Genomic DNA, 20,984 nt, shown 5'->3' on the forward strand with positions numbered 1-20,984 from the left:
CAGAAGACAGAAGTCTCTAAAATGTTAATTTGGGCCCCCCTTGTCAAATGACAGTAGATCTTCTGTTGTGTATGGCCAAAATATTACCATGCGTTGCTCATATAAATGATAAATGCATTTTTAACATAATACAAGTAGTGCAAAATTAGTACAATACACAGCCCAAGCAGTACCACATAGTGCCCACCTAGTGCAGAGTGCCCAAATACTGCCCTGTTAGTGCCATACGTTGCCCAGATGCTGTACATAGTGCATACAGTGCCCAGCCAATGCAATGCAATCCTATTTAAAGCGTAGTGTCCAGTTAGTGCCATACATTGCACACATAGCGCATACAGTGGCCGGAAAATGCCCTACATTGTCTTTTTAGTGCCCCTAAAACAAAGGATTCATGAGAACAAAATATCTGCGCACATATATTTAGTTTAAATACATGGACATCTGATAAAGGGAATATTCGTCTAAATGTGGAGAAAGCTGTGTCTTTGCTTGGAACAAAAGCTGCATAAAAACTGCAAATTCTAATTCATAACTTTAAAGAAAGTCAAATATTTGCAGAAAATGCATGCAACCACCAGGTGGCGCTAAGCCGCAGATTCTAGAAACCACGCATGTGCCTCGCCTTGAATAATCGAATGTCGAACTGGAAGTCTCGTTCCGACGAGCGCCGATCGCATAGAGCAGGATGCAGTCTAGTTGCAGGATGGCCCTGTCCAGAGGGCTAAGGTGCTGCCAGCGGGTGTTATCATGGGTGCCGGTTGTCGTTATCTCCTCCGTGGTGCTGTGGTCGTATTACGCATACGTGTGGGAGCTGTGCCTGGGTGAGTAGAGGCTGAATACAAGGCTCGGAGATGGTTACATAGTCTTATGTGTTTAGGAATGTTTGTTTATCCACTCCCAGCAGCCGGAGTGTAAGGAGGACGTGTCAGGACGTCTTCTTCTAGGCAGGACCTCCGTATACGGCTGTGGATTGTCACTGTGTATACGGTTCTATAGGACTGCTGGATACATTGTTAGATCTTGGCTGTGTCTTAGGAATGATCTAGATAAGAATAGAAGCGGCCATAGGTTGGCAGTGTAGAGCACGATCCTATATTACAGATGCAGGTGACCTGCAACTCCGACCAGGGTCTTCTGTGATGTCAAACGATTGGGGCAATTTTATTTTCATTCTTTCCCATGGAGTGATATGAAGAATCTCTGTAAGAATCCAAAAGCAAAAAACTGCTCCATAAACTGCGAATCACATGTACAGTGTCACGGGACTTGTTCTGCTCCTCAATGCTCCGGGCCATTGTCATATTTATCAATGCACTCAGATTTCTAGAGGAAATGTAGTGAAGAGAATGGTGTTCAGGCTGAATACAACATTTACCAGGTTTCCTGACACTTTACTGACACTTGGGCATAAAGTACAATTTACGTACCCCCAAAATATCAACCACGTTTCCATTTACAACCTGGTGTATCTCAGTAGCTGCATTGTATTCTAGGTGGATGAATATGGCGCGTGCTATACTGCGCTTACATACGATCCGCGGCGTGCCGGTATTGCGAAATACGTCCCGCGGTGTCGTCTTCATAGACATAGGTGCTCGTGATGTCAATCAGTCAGCGCAACAATTTCTGTAAATTTATATTTATAAATTAGCTTCATGGCAGCTGCCATTCTCCAATATTTTTATACGGATGCGCCATTTAAAGACGTTTATTCATTATAGCAGTTCTGCTTGGAAGAGCAAAGAGTTTTTCTAGGACGGCTTCTTTAAAAAGTGTTTCAATTCCTCACAGTTATAAAGGTCTCTGTCGGTAAATCCAAAATCAAGTAACACAGCGGTGTAATTTAGTAATGGGTTGTGCGCGCGTGGCAGTTGGACTTTTTTTTCAGGACAGGATTTCAGCTTCTGCATGTAAGCAATAAGGCTATGTTCACACGCTTAACCAAAAACATCTGAAAATACGGAGCTGTTTTCAAGGGACACCGGAGTTAAACGTGTCTAAGTGGGAAGCGGCAGGGAGGGAAAGTGTCGGCAATCTATGAATTCAAGACAAGGTTACCCTTTAATAGTTTGGTACAAAAAATATGATCTACCTTCCCAAGACATGTATAAATATTTTCAGATGCGTCATATTTTGAGTTCTAGGCAGCTAGAGGGGCCGATATTTCCGATTAGTGCATTTGTGACCTTCAACTCTGCAAAGCCTAAGCCAAAGAGCATCTCTATGTTTTATTCTACTATTTCCAGACCTCAAACTTTAATTAAACCAGCGTATTTACTTAAATGGGAGAAAGAACTAAACTTGGTTATCACTCTGCCGGAATGGTACTCGGCAATGAATTGGACCTCCAGGATCTCTAAGGCTGGATTCACACGAGCATGTTACGTCCATAATGGACGGAACGTATTTCAGCCACTAATCCTGGACCGAACACAGTGCAGGGAGCCGGGCTCCTAGCATCATAGTTATGTACGATGCTAGGAGTCCCTGCCTCTCCGTGGAACTACTGTCCCGTACTGAAAACATGATTACAGTACGGGACAGTTGTCCTGCAGCGAGGCAAGGACTCGTAGCGTCGTACATAAGTATGCAGTGTGTTCGGTCCGGGATTAGTGACGAAATACGTTCCGTCCATTACGGACGTAATATGCTCGTGTGAATCCAGCCTTAGGGCTCGTTTACACAAGCGTGTGATTCGTCTGCAACGCGCGTGTTTTTCACGCGTGTCGTACGGACCTATAATAGTCTATGGGGCAGTGCAGACAGTCCGTGAATTTTGTGCAACGTGAGTCCGTTGCAAAAAACTCACGACATGTTCTATATTTGTGCGCTGTCAATGGGTGCGTGAAAACCACGTATGTCACACGGAAGCACTTCCGTGCGAACAGTGTAATTCGCGCAACAGCGGTGAAAAGGATGAATGAAAACAGAAAAGCACCACGTGCTTTTCTGTTTACAAACATCCAAACGGAGTGTCATAATGATGGCGGCGCCGTGTTTTTTTCGTGCGCAAAACGCACACGATTGTGTTAAAAAGGCCTAAAGGTGATAGCCACAGGGAAATAGCGCATAAAATTCTGCTCCGATGGTACAGCACTCCAGCGTTGATGGCTAAATTTAAAGAGGCTCTGTCACCAGATTTTGCAACCCCTATCTGCTATTGCAGCAGATCGGCGCTGCAATGTAGATTACAGTAACGTTTTTATTTTTAAAAAACGAGCATTTTTGGCCAAGTTATGACCATTTTTGTATTTATGCAAATGAGGCTTGCAAAAGTCCAACTGGGCGTGTTGAAAAGTAAAAGTCCAACTGGGCGTGTTGAAAAGTAAAAGTACAACTGGGCGTGTATTATGTGTGTACATCGGGGCGTGTTTACTACTTTTACTAGCTGGGCGTTCTGACGAGAAGTATCATCCACTTCTCTTCAGAACGCCCAGCTTCTGGCAGATCACGCCGTGATGTCACTTCCCCAGGTCCTGCATCGTGTCAGACGAGCGAGGACACATCGGCACCAGAGGCTACAGATGATTCTGCAGCAGCATCAGCGTTTGCAGGTAAGTAGCTACATCGACTTACCTGCAAACGCCGATGCTGCTGCAGAATCAGCTGTAGCCTCTGGTGCCGATGTGTCCTCGCTCGTCCGACACGATGCAGGACCTGTGAGTGACGTCACAGCGTGATCTCTGGAGAACACGGCTGTGTCTGCACTGCCAGAAGCTGGGCGTTCTGAAGAGAAGTGGATGATACTTCTCGTCAGAACGCCCAGCTAGTAAAAGAAGTAAAAACGCCCCGATGTACGCACATAATACACGCCCAGTTGGACTTTTACTTTAAACACGCCCAGTAGGACTTTTGCAAGCCTCATTTGCATAAATACAAAAATGGTCATAACTTGGCCAAAAATGCTCGTTTTTTAAAAATAAAAACGTTACTGTAATCTACATTGCAGCGCCGATCTGCTGCAATAGCAGATAGGGGTTGCAAAATCTGGTGACAGAGCCTCTTTAACTCTTCTTGTGTTGGAGAAATTGTGGTATGCCAGGTAATTCATGCATGTTTGGTGGAATTGTCCATTTGTATTCAACTTTTGGAAAGCTACTTTTGCATTTCTGTCCTCTATTTTACATTATTTAATATCCTCTTCCCCTGCATTGGCGCTGTGTTTCATTGGTTTTATGCCGTTTACTATGCAGCGTAAATAACATGTTAACTTTATTCTATGGGTCGGCACGATTACGGGGATACCAAATATGTAAAGGTTTTATATGTTTTCCTACGTTTGCACAATAAAAAGCCTTTTATAAAAAAATTACCTGTTTTTGCATCGCCGCATTCCAAGAGACGTAATTTTTTTATTTTTCCGTCTGTGGCCGTATGTGGGCTTGATTTTTGCGGGCCAATGTGTAGTTTTCATTAGTACTATTTTGGGGTACATAGGACTTATAGATTAACTTTTATTAAATTTTTTATGGGGGGAATGGGAGAAAGGAGAGAATTTTGCCGTAGTTTTTTGCGTTTTTTTGGACGCCGTTCATCCGGCGGTTTAATTAATGTGTTCATTTTAGTGTTCAAGTTGTTACGATCGCGGGGATACGATATATGTGCATGTGTTATTTGTTTTGACACTTTTACTAAATAAAGCCACTTTTTGGGCAAAAAAAGTAGTTTTATTTGATTTTGACTGTAATTTATTTTATTGTTTTTTCACAAACTTTATTTAACTGATTTACATTTATTTTTTTTGTCCCACCAGGGGACTTCACCATGCGATCTGCCGATCACATATATATTGCTTTGGTATACTCAGTATACCAAAGCATTATTGCCTGTCAGTGTAAAACTGACAGGCAATCTATTAGGCCATGCCTCCATGGGTACAGTGGCAGCACCCGCGCCATCACAGGACGGATATATCCGTCCTCCTGCGCGAACTAGCAGCTGCTGAGGACTGATATAGCCGTCCTTCGGCGTTAAAGGGTTAATAACGGGGGTGTCAATGCTAAACGACATTTGATAAACTTTTGACAGCCCTTTTTCGTAGTATCAGCAGCCAAACTTTGAATTTTAGATTTTTGTTCTGCTTTTGTATGTTTGTTAGTTTCCTTTTTTTAATGAATTCTTTACAATTTGTGTACTATTGCATAAAATATACGTTTGTATTGTATTGTTTGCCAATGTCATGGCTATTGTGTTGATGTGATAGTCCACTTCTGACTAAATATATGTTATGTTTTGGAAAAAAAATAATAAAAATATAAATTATAAAAAAACAAAACATCTGAAAATACGGAGCTGTTTTCAAGGGAAAACTTCTCCTGATTTTCAGATGTTTTTTAAGCCACTGGCGTTTTTTTTACGGACGTTTTTGGAGCCATTTTCAATAGAGTCTATGAAAAACGTCTCCAAAAACGTCCAAAGAAGTGACCTGCACTTCTTTTTCATGGCCGTTTTTTACACACATGGCCGGATTTCGCTCTACAAACGAGCTTTGTTTTGATCTGTGTGGGAGCGGCGCATGCGCCGTTGCCACACAGCGGTGCACGCTTCTGAGAATCGAACGCCTCCCGTTCGCATTCTCTATGGGGTTGTATGTGCCGTATAGCATCTCTGTATGTGTCACATACAGAGATGAAAAAAAAAATAGCAGCACCCATAGAGAAGTAAAAGTAAAAACACAGTAAAAAGTAGAACATGAGGACACAAATAAATAAAATTGATGTTAATATCATATTAAAAGCAATATAATAATAATAAATAAAAAAAATCATGACGCCTTCCCTTTAACATTGAACTAACTAATGCTGGGCTTAATGGCAGGCGCTTTCTTTCTGGGGAGAGGAAACGCAGCTTCCTTTTTGCTGCTTGATTGTACAGTATAGAGGCAGCCGACCTAATCCCTCTTCTACCCCTTGTCATGAGCTGGACCAGATACCCAGAATGAATAGATTTTAGTCCGTAGCTATAAGTAATAAGGACGGTGTGGGTGGCAGCCAACCAGCCCCACTGTTCACCAACCCATTTGCCTGAAGAGCCAGATGGCCAGTCTGGCCCTGGATTGGACCTTGCTCACCGGGTGGTGTTGTGCTGATAGTTAAGCCGTTAATAAAAAGACACCGGTCCATCAAGTCCAATCTACTGTATAATCCAATCCAACTATGTTCATCCAGAGGAAGGCAAATTCCAATTGCCCCATTCGGGAGAAAAATTCCTCCTTGACTCTAAATATGGCAATCGGTATACATCCTCTGGATCAATGTCCCATCTCTGGAATCTAGTACACATAACTTCATTCTTTTACTTTCATTATTTAACCGCTTCCCGACCGCCCACTGTATATTCACGTCGGCATTTGCTGGGCTCTGTGCAGCGCCGACGTGAATTCACGGTGGGTGTTAAAAGCGCGATCCGGGTGTCTCAGAGTAGCGCTGACACCCGGATCGCGCTGTTATCACCTGCCTCTGGTCCCCGGAGATATGATCGGGACCTGATTAGTTCAGGTCCCGGTCATGTGATCGCAGGGAAAGTGTGTTGTAGCAACGAACTGGAAAGTTTCCCGGGGACCGATTGCTGGTGCTGCAGTCGGTTACAAGGCAGAACCGGGGGCCATATAACGGCCCCCGGGTCTGCCATGCACAGCAGCCTATGAGAACCAGCCGGATGCTGGTTCTCATAAGCTTCCTGTCAGTGTGACTCTCAGCGTCACACTGACAGTTCATAATACGTTACACTACCTAGGTAGTGTAATGTATTATAGCAGTGATCAGTGCTGCCAGTCTTCAAGTAAAAAGTAAAAAATAAAGTAATAAAAAAGTTTTATAAAAGTGTAAAAACAAGTTATAAAAGTTACAAAAAAAAAGAATGCTTTTTTTCCTATAATAAGTCTTTTATTATAGGAATAAAATGAAAATGTTAAAAAAAAAGTACACATATCTGGTATCACCGCGTTCGTAACGACCCAAACTATAAAACTATAATATTATTTTTCCCGCATGGTGAACACCGCAAAAAAAATAATTAAAAGACAGTCAGAATCACTTTTTTTTGGGTCATCAACCCTCCCAAAATATAGAATAAAAAGTGATCAAAAAGTCGCATGTACCCCAAAATAGTACCAATAAAAACTACAACCCGTCCCGCAAAAAACAAGCCCTTACACCGCTTTTTGGACGGAAAAATAAAAACGTTATGGCTCTCAGAATATGGGGACACAGAAAATAAATTATTTTATCAAAGTGATTTTATTGCGCAAACGCTGCAAAACATAAAAAACCTATATACATCTGGTATCGCCGTAATCGTATCGACCCGCAGAATAAAGTAAAATTTCATTGTCCGAATTTATGTTTCTTTGTCACTTTGCTTCCAAAAAAATCCAATAAAAAGTGATTAAAAAAAATCACATGTACCCTAAAATGGTACCAATGAAAAGTACAGATTGTCCCGCAACAAATAAGCCCTCACACAGCTCCGGTGGTGAAAAAATAAAAAAGTGTAGAGTGTTCCAAAAGCGGATAAGATCGGGCGCCATTTATCAGTGCGACACCGGCCACATATCTGCGGATTATTATTTATTTACACCATTATTATACCCTCTTATTATGCCCTGATGTTCTCCGCACAGATTACATATGCCCCCACATTATAAACTGAAATACCAGCGAAACCCAAAACAGAAAAACTACCAAGCAAAATCTGCGCTCCAAAAGCCAAATGGCGTTCCCTCCCTTCTGAGCCCCACAGCGTGCCCAAACACCAGCTTACGTCCACATATATGACATTTTATATCCGGGAGAACCCGCTCAACATTGTATGAGGTATTTGTCTTCAGTGGCACAAACTGGGCACAATATATTGTGCATTAAAATGGCACATCAGTGTAAAATGTTAATTTTCACCTTGCACCATCCGCTGCGCATTAACGCTTTGGCGCACCACGACTTAATAGCATGTCGTGGTGCGAGGGGTTATTTATGGAGCGGGCTCATGCGCTGTGCACGCTCCATATTCTGCAGGTGTCCGCTGTGTATTACAGCTGACACCCGGGACTAACGGACAGGAACAGTGATCGCGCTGTTACAGGAGCCTGTAAAATGACATTATACTGCAATACATTAGTATTGCAGTGTATTGTACCAGCAACCTAATGATCGCTCGTTCCAGTCCCCTAAAGGGACTTTTGGGAGGTTTCCACTGTTTTGGTACCTCAGGGGCTTTGCATATGCGACATGACACCCGAAAACCATTCCAGCTAAATTTTAGCTCCAAAAGCCAAATATTGTTCCTTCCCTTCTGAGTCTTGCCGTGGGTCTAAACAGCAGTTTATTACCACATATGGCGTATTGCTGTAATCAGGACAAATTGCTTTACAAATTTTGGCGTAATTTTTCTCCTTTATTCATTGTAAAAATTAAACATTTCTATGTAGATTTTCATTTTCATGGCCTAATTCCACTAAATTCCACTAAATTCAGCAAAAAAACTGTGGGGTCAAAATGCTAACTATACCCCTAGAACAATTCCTTGAGGGGTGTAGTCTTCAAAATGGGGTCAGTTTTGGGGGGATTCCACGGTTTTGCTTACTCCAGGGCGTTGCAAACGCGACATGGAACTGAAAACCAATCCAGCAAAATCTGCGCTTCAAAATCCAAATGGCGCTCCTTCACTTCTGAGCTCTGCCGTGGGTCCAAACAGCAGTTTAGTACCACATATGGGGTATTGGCGTAATCGGGAGAAGTAGCTTTACAAGTTCTGGGGTGCTTTTTAATCTTTATTCCTTGCAAATATAATATTTTTTTTATATTTTTTCAGAAAAAAAGTAGATTTTCACTTTCACAGACAAACTCCAATAAATATAGCAAAATACCTGTGGGGTCAAGATGCTAACTATACCCCTAGATAAATTCCTTGAGGGGTGCAGTTTCCAAAACAGTCTCACTTTTGGGGGATTTCCACTGTTTTGGCACCACAAGACCTCTTCAAACCTGACATGGTGCCTAAAATATATTCTAAAAAAAGGAGGCCCCAAAATCCACTAGGTGCTCCTTTGCTTCTGGGGCCGGTATTTCAGTCCATTATCACACTAGAGCCACAGGTGGGATATTTCTAAAAACTGCAGAATCTGGACAATAAATATTGAGTTGCATTTCTCGGGTAAAACCTTCTGTGTTACAAAAAAAAATGTATTACAAATTAATTTCAGCAAAAAAAAAAAAATGTTGTAAATTTCACCTCTACTTTGCTTTAATTCCTGTGAAGCACCTAATGGGTTAAGAAACTTTCTGAATGCTGTTTTGAATACTTTGAGGGGTGCAGTTTTTAATATGGGGTGATTTATGGGGTCTATCTAGTACATAAGGCCCTCAAAGCCACTTCAGAACTAAACTGGTCCCTGTAAAAATGGCCTTTTGAAATTTTCTTGAAAATGTGAGAAATTGCTGCTAAAGTTCTAAACGTTGTAAAGTCCTAGAAAAATAAAATAATGTTAAAAAAACTATGCAAATATAAAGTAGACATATGGACTATAGAAAATAGTAACTATTTTGTGTGGTATTACTACTATCTGTTATAGAAGCAGATACATTTAAAATGAGAAAAATCATAATTTTTGCAAATTTTCTCTAAATTTTGGTGTTTTTCACAAATAAGCAATGAATTTATTGACCAAATTTTTCCACTAACATAAAGTACAATATGTCACGAGAAAACAATCTCAGAATCGCTTGGATAGGCAAAAGCATTCCGGAGTTATTACCACATAAAGAGACACATGTCAGATTTGAGAAAATGGGGCTGGTCATGAAGGTCAAAATGAGCTCGGTCTTGAAAGGGTTAAAGTCTTCTTTTCTGATATTTTTTTCTTTCTTTACAGTGACTGTAACAAATACTTGGGAAAAAGGTAAGTGGATCCATGTTTGTCTCATCACATAGTAATCTTCTAGTACCTATATGTGATACCTACCTGTGCTCTTCATGTCATAATACCGATATATTTCTGCATGTGACCGATAAAACAACAAAAACATTTAAACTCCCACCCACATAATTCGGTTGTGCGCTGTATGATGAGACCAGGCTGCAATTTTTTTAAAATTTGTAGCACAAACCATATGTAAGTTTTTAAAATAAACACCCAACATTTCACCAAAAACTGCTCATACAGACATTAAGGCCCCATGCACACAAGTGTGCATTTGCATCCGCATACTATCCACAATTGCAGAGCTGCAATTGTGGATAGTATAGGGCACATTATAGCCTATGGGCCAATGCACAGGACTGTGGTTTCCACGGTCCATGCATTGCCCGGAGCGGCAAAAAAATTGGACATGTCATTTTACGTGCCGCATTTGTGGTCCGGAAACCTTAAACTCAATGCACTCTTTTGTGCGCGGGTGACACTCCTCGGGCCATCTGTGCCGTAATCACGGACTGTGCACACCGCTACGGTCGTGTGCATGAGGCCTAAGTTTGCAAGAAGTTATATTGTTTCTTAGTTTTTTTGTTTTTAATCCGATCTTTTCCTAATGACACGAGGAAGCCTTTGTGTGTGGCAGAAGATAAATGTCAGACACAATGTTGTCATGTTAGCACTGTATATATGATTGTAATATATATACTATAAAATAAATCTGCTCCCATCAGACTTATTTATACAGGAAGCGCCATAAGTGCCTGGAATGTGACTGTGACTGGTTCCACTGACCTATTCTCTCTGCTTTATATACATTTTTGCTTTTATCAGTGGGTGGCTTCTATTTTTGAATGAGTAAAGCTAAAATTCTTTCATGTACTCCGTACTACACTTAGCATGTTGCGCTATTTATGTTTTTATTTGTTAAAGGGATTGTCCACCTTCTGACAACTGATTACATTTTCACCGCGTAGGTCATCGGTGCGGGTCAGACACCCGGACCCCGCACCGATAAGCCGCTCCGGTGGCCTGCGGGTGCCGGATGTTGTGGCACATAATGCTATGTACGGAGCCCGGAAGCAGTTGGCTCCGTGCATAGCGGCCGTGCTGCAGAGCTGCAGGTCTGCTCCTATTAACTTGACAGTGTTGTTCTGCAGCTACTATGTACCGTGGATAACTAGAAGCTGCAGAACAGAAACAAAGCTAATTTTTTGTATCACAAAATACAAATTCTATATAAAAAAAAAGGGCACCAGAGGTTTCTATTGCCCTTAAAGCGACTCTCTGGGGCCGGGACAATATTGTCATTTTGATGGCGTATGTGAAGTAATATTACCTGATGCCCTCCAGTTGTGCCCCTGCTGTGGATCCGCCGTTTTAGGGTACCCACTGTGCTGTCTTAAAATGGCTGCAGCGCTTCTGAGACACTCCCATGGTTCTTGGAATGGCCAGCGCTGCTCACGTGGACAGTTCTGTCCAGTCTGTGAACCGATGGATTAGACTCGCGCTGTGGTCATTTTGAGACCACACAGAGAGGACCCTAAAACGGCAGATCCATGGCAGAGGGGCACAACTGGAGGGTATCAGGTAATATTACTCCCTATACCCCATCACATTTATAATTTTGTCCTGACACCGGACGGCCGCTTTAAGTTGCAATATACACTGGTGAAATATGTAACATTTAGTATCTTCGTTTGGACTGAAATGAAGCAGATATGGGACCCTCCAGATATCCCAGTTCCATTTCAAATATTGGCATTAAAATCTGTTCTTTTTTTGGCATGTGTATTGTCGGGCTCTAAATCGTTACAAGCTGCATACATATTCTGCTTCTAACGAGTTGTAAACCACTTCATGTTCCGGTCGTCTGCGGTCACTTAGTAATGTTCTCTGTCCTTACATTGGCAGCGGTCTACCTGTTCGTCTTTCACATAGTTTTCCTGCTTTTTGTTTGGACTTATTGGAAAGCAATTTTCACCCTTCCAAAGCAGCCAACAAAAAAGGTAAGGTACCCGCTCTTTAAACTGCTTCTTACAGATGTGTCAAAGCAAAGGTTCATCTATGGTAATTCTGCAATTATATGTGAGTGAACTGCATTTATACCAATTCCTTCATTGGTTAAAGGAAAATCTAGCTTCCAGTGGCCACTTTTATAGCACCTGTATTCTGTGTATGAGTAGGAAGTCACTGTAATGTCCTAAATTTACCGAATACCAGACCTCACCCCAATTCTATCTTTTTAGCTGCTTTAAGAGCAACTGCAATTTATCACATTTTAAAGAGGAATTTCCATCTTAGACATTTAGGCCTTAGTGCAGTTGCACACAACAAAGTGCCACTCAGGCCGTTTTTTACATCTGAGTAGCACCCGATTTAGTTTGCACAGGTCCGTTAGTGAAAACGTAGCCGACTTTCCACGGATCACGAACTGGTTCCGGTCAGCGCACACTATTGTGTGCATGAGGCATTATTCAGACGAACGATGTTCACATCCATGTGTTGTCCGAGTGTACAACTGAGAGACACTGACGCATTAAAGTCAGTGGGCGAATTCACATGTCTGATTTTTTGCAAAATCGCAGCATGCAGTAGTTTGGTCTGATTCGCCCAGTCAATGGGTCTGTGAAAAAAACAGGCAACACACGGATACCATCCAAGTGCGGTCAGTTTTTCACTGATGGATTGCTAGCAGATGCCGAAAAGAAAGCAGAAAGTAATACCAGACAGAGCAGCATCAGGTTTTCACTGACATGAAAAGCTGATGATTACTAATGCAACACGGACCGGAAAAAACTGACACACTGAACGCACTCTGACACAATCCTGATTGACCTCTGACGCCTCATGCACTTGACCGTGTGTGCTGTCCAAGTCCCGTCAGTGATCCGAGGAAAGATGGGACATGTTCTATCTTTCCTCGGATCGGAGACTTGGACCATTTTTCATGGACCCGATTCACCCGCTAAAGTGAATGGGTCCCTGAAGACTATCGGGTGCCACTTGGATGCCGTCAAAAATGGCCCAAGTGGCACAACGGTCGTGTGCATGAGACGTGATTCAAAATCGGCAGTTTTTTTCCCTGATGAAGCCCTGACAAGTTTCTGAATAAGGCCCCATGCACACGAACATAGAATTCATCCGTAATTACGGACCCATTCACTTCTATTGCCCACGGACACCTTCCTGTATATTTACGGGAAGGTGTCTGCCGTAGAAAGGCTCCAGAAAAGATAGGACATGTCCTATTTTTTGCTTTTTACGGACTGTGCTCCCATACATTATATGGGCCTTGCACGTAATCACGGACAGTGATTACGGGCGCGGTCGTGTGCAGGGAGCCTAAGGCCTTGTTCACATCTGCGTTGGAGGTTACATTAGGGGCCTCCGTCGCAGATCCGGCTGTCAATACCGGAAACAATAGCATATCATGCTGTGCTATTGTTTGCGCTAAAACCACGGACACCCCGACAGGGCCCTTTAAAGGCAATGGCTTCCGTCGGCCACTGGTGGTGTCCGTCGTGCAACAGAACCGGTGTTTCCGGTATTTACGTTGGTCTGCTTCTCTGACGGAGTAGGAATGACGAATCCTGGTGTGTAGCATATCTACAGGATCTGCTTTAAATGTCTGATAGGTGCAGGTACCAGAGCTGGGACCTGCATCTATCTAAAAAACAGGGTTCCTTGTCCACAGCTGGTGAAGTGGCCGCTGGCCAAGCTCGCTGAGCTACGCTGTTTTCGTAACTTTCATAAAAGTGAATGATGGTCACAGAAACAGCGTAGCACAACGTGCTCAACTGTTTTCGGAATCTTGGCCACCTCTCCACTGTGGCCACCACTCCACCAGGTGGGGATGGGGTCGGGGGACCCACATTCTCCAGATAGATAGTGGTCCTAGCTCTGGGACCAGCACTTACCAGACATTTATGGCATATCCACGGGATATGCCATAAATGTCTAAAATGGGAAAACCCCTACAAGTAAGGGATTTGGATTAAAAATATCTGTTAGGAAATTGCTATACATGTTTCCTTATAGGTAAGTTAAGGAGATATTCATGTGTTTTTTTTAAACAACGTAGTTCTAGGAAATTCTCCTACAACTGTTTCTATGGAAAACAGTTTTTCTATATTGTGGCTTTTCCCCATTGAAGTCAATATTGGGAAAATGCAACAAAAACACACACGCAGCATCTTGAAGTATGGGGGGAAAAGGCATAAAAGCCTTAAAGAGGTAGTCCCGACTCCTTATTAGGACATAGGGATGTCATCAAGGACCTGCCTAGCAAGCAGAGGCTCTGGTGGCCTCAGGCCGTTCCTGTATTACGTAGATGGGCTTTCATCTGAATTGCAGCCATGTCGTACTACATTTCCCTTTTAGCAGCCGCTGCACGGTTCCCCGTACAAGATCATCTGATCACCGCACCAGCTCCCATATTGGAGCAGTGTAAAATAAATGATAGGCTGCATGTGTGAACCTGCCCTAATGTAATTGTATGAAGGCAGGAGGTGATAAAACTGTGTAGTATAACATAATTTCTGTGGCAAAATGTGTAAACCCTATGAGACACTCATCTGGTCATTAAAATAATGTAGCAGGATTATGATAAACTGCTATTATTGTCTCTCATAACTGCAGGTATATTGTGCTAGTACTCTCCCTGTCACTGACCTAGAAGATTAATTTACGTATATAATATATTCGTGCAAATGAAAAGTGGAAAAACTGCCCTTTGTAACCAAGCTGCAAAATCAAAGTCAATGAGGGGAAAAATTGCCATTAATATGCCAAGGATGAGGCTTGTGATTTAACAAAATAAACTGCAGCAAGTCCTATAATCTGCATGGTTCTCTCATCCATGTGTGAACGGTGTCTTATACATTTTTATTTGAAAACCTGTACATCAGGCATCATGGAATTCAGAGGCCAAAACTGCATGGTGTGAATTGGGTACCATGAGCTTAAACGTCATTTTTCTTGGCACAAGCCTTTTCTATAATCTATATCATATGTATGTGCACAGAGCAAGTATATATAATTTGTATTTTCAGTTTCTGCTGCCCTACGCGGAGAAGGAGCGTTATGACAATGAGGAGCATCCAGAGGTTCAGCGACAGATTTTAGCTGAGTTTGCAAAGATGTTGCCAGTTTACACGCGCACAGGGAGTGGAGGTCAGTAATCCATGCATGGTGTAAACCGGCCCTATAAAATACTATATTATGGTTGCTTTTTATATTCTTATTGTAAATCGGAGATCTGGTTTTTTTTTTTTTTTTTTTTTTTTTAGAACACTCTGGTTTATTAGCTTATTGATTTTTTTTAAACTTTTGGCTCGGAACTGAAAACCATTAAAGGTCATTCACTATTATTATTCTGAGATGTATCTCAACCCTTCACCATTCGATAGCCAATGTTGTTTCTATACTGACTGTATGATTGTCCGTGACAAAAAATAAGCAGAAATAAATGTGAAGGCCTTTTATGTCTTAAAGGGGTTGTCTCACGATTTAATTGTTCGATCACACAAAACATAACAATTTCTCAATTGGAATAATTTAGGAAAAAAAAATGCTTCTGTGTCGAGATATAGCTGTCACATCTGTTTATGGCGCCCCCTGGTGTTCTTTTAATTCCCTCTCAGAATGTCCACCTAATGTATTTCTAATGTAACCCATTTAAATTTAGTAAGTGTCAAGTAATCTACATCCGTATCTGTAGTGACATTTTAAATATTAGGTTTGATCTTGGTGAACAATGGGAAAAACACACGTCTATTCCATTGTTTGCATAATAATGTAATGAGTCATTTGCATAGGTATGTTTGCATTGATGTCATTGAATAATATCCATTCCATAATCCTTTTTTTTTATTTATTTTTTTAACATTCTAACATGAGGTCTTTATAAAGAGGCTGAACTACTAATGGTATGAGCATTGAGGGTCACAGGGAAAGAAATAACAAGCGAGACACTTTAAAAAAAATTTCATTGAATTTGGTACAGATAGGCAGCTCCCTTTTTTAATATGTCAGATCATAAGTTAATAATTTTTTGCGTTCCAAACTTACTGAACAGTTACAGAAGGTTATGTGGAGATCTTATTTTCATACGTGAATAGAATGGAAAGCGCTCCATAGTCTAATATGTATAAGCAATAAATGGAAATGATCCTCTAAGACGGAACCGTAATCGCCAAACTGAGTTTTGCAACGAACAGTCACAGCTCTGGGATGAACGTGTCGGTGTAACGCCGGTCCTCCAATTAGCATGGTTGCTGCTCCACCTGCAGACCTTGAGTCAAGGACCAGTAAGATAATCCAACATAAAAAAAATGGACAAACGCGGGATTGAATGTGCGCCACTAGTGGGTTTTAAGAGTGGAGGGGTCATGCAATCATAAAATAGTAAAAAAGCATTTATTCCACACGCAAAGCGTTTCGAAGGCGTGTTCACACCTGTATGTACCTGATGCAGAAGTCAGTCCAACTTCGAAACGCGTTGTTCATGGAATAAATGCTTTTTTTTACTATTTTATGATTTCATGACCCCTCCAGTCTAGTTTTTATACTGGCTTTGTATATGTATGAGTGATGCAGATTATATCTGACAGACTTCTTTTCCTGTCTATTTTAGCAATTCGATTTTGTGATCGATGCCAGGTGGTAAAGCCTGATCGCTGCCATCATTGCTCTGTCTGTGGGATGTAAGTAAAATGTGTATTATTGATCTTAATTTTTTGTAGTTTCCTTTCAATTTGGTAATTATAGTCACTTATGAGACTAGAAGGATTTATGATTTTGACATTTGTTACATAAACGTACCTATGTATGGTAAACTCCCTAAATATTTTATTCTAAAGCATTACACTTTTCTATGATTGGGTTCATTAACTTTAGCTTCTTCTGGCTGTTTGTCCTAGTACAGGGGTATCCCAAGTTCTCGATAACTTACAGTATCTGGGTAATTCCCTCACATGCCAAGGCGCCAATAAGATTTGGGCTCCATGCACACGAACGTGCAGTATTTACGGTCAGTAAATACTTCAGGGACGGGCCGCTGAGTGTCATCATCATTTGTCGACCGTGCTCACAGTAATCTGTAAATGCAAAAAATAGGACATGTTCTATTTTTTGGAGCTCATTTCTACGGCCCAGGCACACACCTGTAAATATACAGGAAAGTGTCCGTAGCCGATAGAAATGAATGTGTCAGTATTTTATCCACAATTACGGATCCGTAATTGCAGATAAAAACTACGGTTGTGTGCATGGGACCTCAGATTACACAACAACAGTAAATTACCAATTTCAAAAATTCCATCACCTTTCACAGTGATTTGCCATGATTTTCAGCACCATCTTAGCCTAAATATGAACACAAAATGATAACTTGAAACGCCTGCCACAAGAACCCCATAACATTGACCGCAAGAGGGCCTCCAAATACAGGACAGTGACGCAGTAATCGCAGTGGTCGACCAAGGAAACTTAGTACAGCAGATCAGACACATCATACTTACTTCCCTTCGATATCGGAAGATGTCCAGCAGTGCCATCCGCTCAGAACGGGCAGAAACCAGTGGGACCCAGTTACACCCATGTACTGTTCTGAGAAGTTTGGCCAGAAATGGTCTTCGTGGAAGAATTGCAGCCAAAAAGCCATACAGTCGACATGGAAACAAGGCCAAGTGACTCAACTATTCACAAAATCAGGTGCTCTGGACTGATGAGTCAAAATTAAAAATATTTGGCTATAACAGAAGGCAGTTTGTTCACCAAAGGACTGGAGAGTAGTACAATAATGAGTGCCTGTCTGCAGGCAACAGTGAAGCATGGTGGAGGGTCCTTGCAAGTTTGGGGCTGCGTTTCAGCAAACGGAGTTGGGGATTTTGTCAGGATTAATGGTCTCCTCAATGCTGAGAAATACAGGAAAAAACGGAACCACCAGGGAGGCGTCTGATTGGCTTCAAATTTATTCTGCAGCAGAACAACGACCCCAAACATACAGCCAATGTCCTTAAGAATTATCTTCAGCGTAAAGAAGAACAAGGAGCCCTGGAATTGATGATATGGCCCCCACAGAGCCCTGATCTCAACATCTTCAGGTCTGTCTGGGATTACATGAAGAGACAGAAACATTTTAAGAAACCTACATCCACAGCAGATCTGTGGTTAGTTCTCCAAGATGTTTAAAACAAGCTCCCTGTCGGCTTCCTTCAAAATCTGTGTGCAGGTGCAACTAGAAGAATTGCTGTTTTGAAGGCAAAGGGTGGTCACACCATATATTGATTTCAATTTTTCTTTGTGTTTATTCACTTTGTAAATTGTGAATTTGATAAAAAAAAAAAAAGATTAACACTTCTATTTTTGATAGCATTCTTACTTTGCAGCATTTTTCTACAACTGCCTAAAACTTTTGCACAGTACTGTATGTCATACCCTAGCATAACTAGGTAGTTTAGCCAAGGCCACAAGGGTGGAAGCAGCCAATATAACCTACCACTTTTAAAGGATACGTATACACTCCCTATTGGCCACTCCTATGTGTCTTCTTAAAGAGGCTCTGTCACCAGATGATCAAATCCCTATCTCCTATTGCATGTGATCGGCGCTGCAATGTAGATAACAGTAACGTTTATTTATTTATTTTTTTTAAAACGATCATTTTTGGCCAAGTTATGAGCAATTTTATATTTATGCAAATGAGCTTTGAAATGGACAACTGGGCGTGTTTTTTTTCGTATTTCCAACTGGGCGTGTATTGTGTTTTTAACAACTGGGCGTGTTTACTTGTTTTACTAACTGGGCGTTGTGAATAGAAGTGTATGATGCTGACAAATCAGCATCATTCACTTCTCATCGTTTCCACCCAGCTTCTTTCTCTAAAGACACACAGCGTGACGTCACCCACAGGTCCTTCAACCTTGGCGTCTGTTAGAGAAGATACATCGGCTGAAAGGCGTCCAAAAGGTTAATATGCTAGTCTCTAGAGAGTTTACTATGCTTACCTGCACATGGTGATGCTGCTGAAAATTCAACTGTACGCCTGGAGCTGTGGTGTCTTCTCTCTTCCGACGCCAAGGTTGAAGGACCTGTGGGTGACGTCATCACTCCCAGCCAGCTTCTTTCACTGCAGACACAGCGTGACGTCCCCCACAGGCGTACAGTTGAATTTTCAGCAGCATCACCATGTGCAGGTAAGCATAGTAAACTCCCTAGAGACTAGCATATTAACCTTTTGGACGCCTTTCAGCCGATGTATCTTCTCTGACCGACGCCAAGGTTGAAGGACCTGTGGGTGACGTCACACTGTGTGTCTTTAGTGAAAGAAGCTGGGTGGGAACGATGAGAAGTGAATGATGCTGATTTGTCAGCATCATACACTTCTATTCACAACGCCCAGTTAGTAAAACAAGTAAACACGCCCAGTTGTTAAAAACACAATACACGCCCAGTTGGAAATACGAAAAAAAACACGCCCAGTTGTCCATTTCAAAGCTCATTTGCATAAATATAAAATTGCTCATAACTTGGCCAAAAATGATCGTTTTTAAAAAAAAACACAAAAAAACTTTACTGTTATCTACATTGCAGCGCCGATCACATGCAATAGGAGATAGGGATTTGATAATCTGGTGACAGAGCCTCTTTAACTCCGGCTCGGGATCACCATGTTGTTTTGGTTTTTTTCTCCATTTATGCTGTACAATCCAAGTGGGTGCATTATGTCCGTTTATTCCTTATGCTTTATAATGTCAATCATTTGTGCACCATTCACCCACCTTGTTCTGTTTTTGGCAGCCAGTTTGACTTTTTCCATCTTCTCACAGGTGTGTCTTGAAGATGGATCATCATTGCCCTTGGTATGTATATCTATTATTCCTTCTCTGTTTATCTATATTATTACTTCAGAAATAACACACAATTAGCATGGAATATCCATAATAAACAAAGCCTTGTTCACACAGTGCATTTTCCGTGCAGTTCATTTTTGTTGGGGTTTTTTTCCAGCCAAAACTAGGAAAATAAAGGAAAGACTTACACTCCCCCTTCTTAAAGAGGCTCTGTCACCACATTATAAGTGACTTATCTCCTACATAATCTGATCGGCGCTGTAATGTAGAGAACAGCAGTGGTTTTTATTTTGAAAAACGATAATTTATGCTAATTAGTTTCTTAATGACCAACTGGGCGTTGTACAGAGGAGTGTATGACGCTGACCAATCAGCGTCATACACTTCTCATTGTTCCAGCCCGGCTTCTTTCACTGCACAATCACATTGTAACAATGGGCTGGAACAATGAGAAGTGTATGACGCTGATTGGTCAGCGTCATACACTCCTCTGTACAATGCCCAGTTGGTAAAAAACAAAAACATGGCCAGATGGTCATTAAGAAACTAATTAGCATAAATGATCGTTTTTCAAAATAAAAACCTCGGCTGTTCTCTACATTACAGCGCCAATCAGATTATGTAGAAGATAGGGCACTTATAATCTGGTGACAGAGCCTCTTTAAGATCCAATCCTGGTTTTGGCTGGATAAATGCTTAAAAACTGCATCAAATCTGCATTGTGTGACTGAGGCCTAAATGTTTATTTTTAGCGCCTATAAAAAATAACTCCAGGACAAATAATGAAAATACTCGTCGTTATTGTAATCCCTTCACCATATCAGCATCTACAGTGAAGGAAATAAGTATTTGATCCCTTGCTGATTTTGTAAGTTTGCCCACTGTCAAAGTCATGAACAGTCTAGAATTTTTAGGCTAGGTTAATTTTACCGGTGAGAGATAGATTATCTAAAAAAAACAACAGAAAATCACATAGTCAAAATTATATATATTTATTTGCATTGTGCACAGAGAAATAAGTATTTGATCCCTTTGGCAAACAAGACTTAATACTTGGTGGCAAAACCCTTGTTGGCAAGCACAGCAGTCAGACTTTTTTTGTAGTTGATGATGAGGTTTGCACACATTTTAGATGGAATTTTGGCCCACTCCTCTTTGCAGATCATCTGTAAATCATTAAGATTTCGAGGCTGTCGCTTGGCAACTCGGATCTTCAGCTC

At 41.5% G+C, this 20,984-nt stretch overlaps 2 protein-coding genes across 2 annotated transcripts in view; one reads left to right on the plus strand and one right to left on the minus strand.

Annotated features, from left to right (window-relative positions):
• Positions 1–655: 655 nt before the first annotated feature.
• Positions 656–20,984, plus strand: part of ZDHHC15 (zDHHC palmitoyltransferase 15) — a 67,948-nt gene continuing 47,619 nt past the window's right edge. Inside the window, exons 1-6 of the mRNA XM_075835714.1 lie at positions 656–821; positions 9,869–9,895; positions 11,822–11,916; positions 14,962–15,082; positions 16,545–16,614; positions 19,741–19,773. Of these exons, the coding sequence (XP_075691829.1) occupies positions 686–821; positions 9,869–9,895; positions 11,822–11,916; positions 14,962–15,082; positions 16,545–16,614; positions 19,741–19,773 (482 nt within the window). The 5' untranslated portion in view covers positions 656–685. The remainder of the gene's footprint in view (positions 822–9,868; positions 9,896–11,821; positions 11,917–14,961; positions 15,083–16,544; positions 16,615–19,740; positions 19,774–20,984) is intronic.
• Positions 16,888–20,984, minus strand: part of UPRT (uracil phosphoribosyltransferase homolog) — an 88,366-nt gene continuing 84,269 nt past the window's right edge. Inside the window, exons 8-9 of the transcript XR_012850339.1 lie at positions 19,693–19,816; positions 16,888–17,007 (exon numbers count right to left, since the gene is read on the minus strand). The gene's annotated coding sequence lies outside the window, so the exon portion shown is untranslated. The remainder of the gene's footprint in view (positions 17,008–19,692; positions 19,817–20,984) is intronic.

The sequence above is a fragment of the Rhinoderma darwinii genome, chromosome 8 (genome assembly GCF_050947455.1).
Source record: "Rhinoderma darwinii isolate aRhiDar2 chromosome 8, aRhiDar2.hap1, whole genome shotgun sequence".
In the NCBI taxonomy this organism is placed as follows: Eukaryota; Metazoa; Chordata; class Amphibia; order Anura; family Rhinodermatidae; genus Rhinoderma; species Rhinoderma darwinii.